At 35.7% G+C, this 2482-nt stretch overlaps 1 protein-coding gene across 1 annotated transcript; it reads right to left on the reverse strand.

The window, feature by feature from the left end:
* Window positions 1–492: 492 nt before the first annotated feature.
* LOC149185998 (uncharacterized) lies at window positions 493–1407 on the reverse strand. The gene is made up of 2 exons (XM_089412534.1): window positions 1192–1407; window positions 493–1100 (listed from the first exon to the last, which is right to left on the reverse strand). The coding sequence occupies exons 1-2, from the start codon at window positions 1241–1243 to the stop codon at window positions 619–621; spliced, it is 534 nt and encodes a 177-aa protein (XP_089268660.1). The 5' UTR covers window positions 1244–1407; the 3' UTR covers window positions 493–618.
* Between the last annotated feature and the right edge of the window lie 1075 nt (window positions 1408–2482).

Consider the following 2482-nt stretch of genomic DNA (forward strand, 5'->3'; position numbering starts at 1 on the left):
TGAACAGGGATTGGTGGTAAATGTTGGATTTTTCAAATCACTCGTAGGTCTTTTACAATCACTGGTAAATGTTAATTTTATTTAAATCACTGAAGTATGGACCATTTTGTCCTTTTGGACAAATCTCAGGTATGAATTTTTGCAATGAGTGATAGCAAGCTGTCATGCTACTCAAATTGCAAAATGTAATTTTTGTAAAGATAGTAAAACAATCCCTGTTCAGAAAGCCAAAAAAATAATGAACACACTGATAATATGTATGTAATAAACTAGAAAAATAGGAGTTTGGATAGAAACAAACAATTCTATAACTGAAATATGTACTCTCTTTTTATTTATATTAATGAAAAGACAGCGTTTTTTTTGAGAAAAAAAGAAGACCATTATAACACGGCTAGCTTTTTGGGAAAAAAAAAAAGTTTATAACCCGCCGAAGTTATAACAAGCCACAAGATAAGCCCAAAACAAACGCTAATATCTTGGCCGATTATATTCAGTTCCAAAAGTACAGTAGAAATCATAATTACCAAGTTAAAAATCTTATATTCGTCGTTCGTATTATTCGTATAAGAAGAACGATAACCAAAACTTGCTTTCAGTTGGTGCTATCAAATGACTTTAGAGATCAAGAAGCTCATTCTTTGGAATTGCCTCCACCGTGAATTCCAGGAACCTCCAATTTGTTAAGTCTCCAGTATATTTAAAAAATCCATTTTTTGCGTTTGCCACGCCGCTGCCGTTTTTCTTAACATATTTTCTCGGAAGTTCAGATTCGCTTGCACTTGGATCTTGCACAACACCCGTGTACTCCCATTTACAGTTACGAAAGCCACACGTCTTCAAGATTTTGAGAGGCTTTTCACAGCACGGGCAGACAAAATCACAACTATCCTTTGCCACATCAAAGTATCCATAACCTCCTTTAGCGAGCTTGCAACTAACATTCTTCTCGTATTCACTGCAGGTACGTGTACCGCATATACCACAGAAGGTGATCCCGTCGTAGGAAACATACCACGAATTTCCAGTTGCCCTACCAAACTTGTAAAATCTGATGTCCGTCATGCTGCAAAATCGAATTGGATCGTAACCACCTAAATCTGAAGAGCCACGACAACGAAGTCAGAGGGGTAAAATGCCAATTGCAATGTCACTGTCATAATTCACACACTAAAGCCACAGAAGACTTACATGGAGCAGCAGACCACAACTGAGTTGAACTAACTTTTGGACAGTAAGACATCGTGACAAGTTACAACCAACTTCGTTCTACTCTTTCCTTCTTGTAGACCTGCACACCATAAACCTGCATCGATTTAAGAATATTAAGCCTGCAAACCGATGTACAATAGAAAGAAATTCTCAAGTCAGTTCATACAAATGCTTTAACACCAATACCTCAGTCGGGACGCGCACACCGTATTCAGCTAACCTAGAATATTTTCGCAGCTCTAGCCGCTTAAATAGCGTTGGCTCTCGAGCAGCGAGCGAATGGAGCAAATCAATGAAGTACGCTTTGTTACGAAATCATCACCAAAGAGTTCGAATCCTAATTGACGTTGCAGTATCCATAAGATGTCAAGTTTTAATTAAATGATTCTCTCCACCAATTTCGTTCATAAATACAATTATTATTATTAACTTCACCGGGTCAACTTTATTTGCAGAAACATGAATATCAGTTATGAGGTTGATTGCATGAATAGATGGTTGGATCATAGCTTTTATTTTACTCCAGCAGTTACAAGTCATTGTCACATTGATCTTGATTTCAATGCCATCCACTTGTATTGTCAACATCGATAGCCAAAGGATTTAGGGAAAATTTAATGGACACTTACCTCAGATTTTCGATTTGAGGGTGTTTATTGCTGTGATGCTTTTATTTATTACCCGGATCCTAAACGTTAACGCTACCTAAATCGTTTAAGCCATCGTAAGCAAAGATGACCTACAAGAGTTTTATTTATTAACCGGATCCTGAACTTTAATGCTCCTTAAACCGTTTAAGCCATCTTAAGCAAAGATGACCTAAGGATTTGTCAGACTCAAGATCTACGGATGACTAAAGTTAATAAGCAATTCTATTTTTTATTTATTTTTAATCCTGGCGCGTAAGGCCAAAGCTTTGCCAAGCGACTTCAAACAACTACTCATCAAAACTATTAATAAAGAATTCTTAAATACACGATGTCTCTAATTGAGCAGAGCGTATTTTAAATGTAATGGCTATACGAGTTTGGCAAGTGATGCTTTCATCAAACTATTAATAAAGAATTCTTAAATACACAATCTCTATAATTTAGCAGAGCGTATTTTAAATGTAATGGCTATACGAGTTTGGCAAGTGATGTTTTCTATATTTACCATGAACACACTGAAATATTTTTATTATTTTTATTTGTAATGTGATATGCCGGTAATTTTTATATGAGTATTTTTTTATAAAGGTGGGAAAATTTATCATAATTCAATTGTGCTA

The sequence above is a fragment of the Pinus tabuliformis genome, chromosome 3_1, assembly GCF_031772625.1.
Source record: "Pinus tabuliformis cultivar Carrire ecotype Pingquan chromosome 3_1, CPIR1, whole genome shotgun sequence".
In the NCBI taxonomy this organism is placed as follows: domain Eukaryota; kingdom Viridiplantae; phylum Streptophyta; class Pinopsida; order Pinales; family Pinaceae; genus Pinus; species Pinus tabuliformis.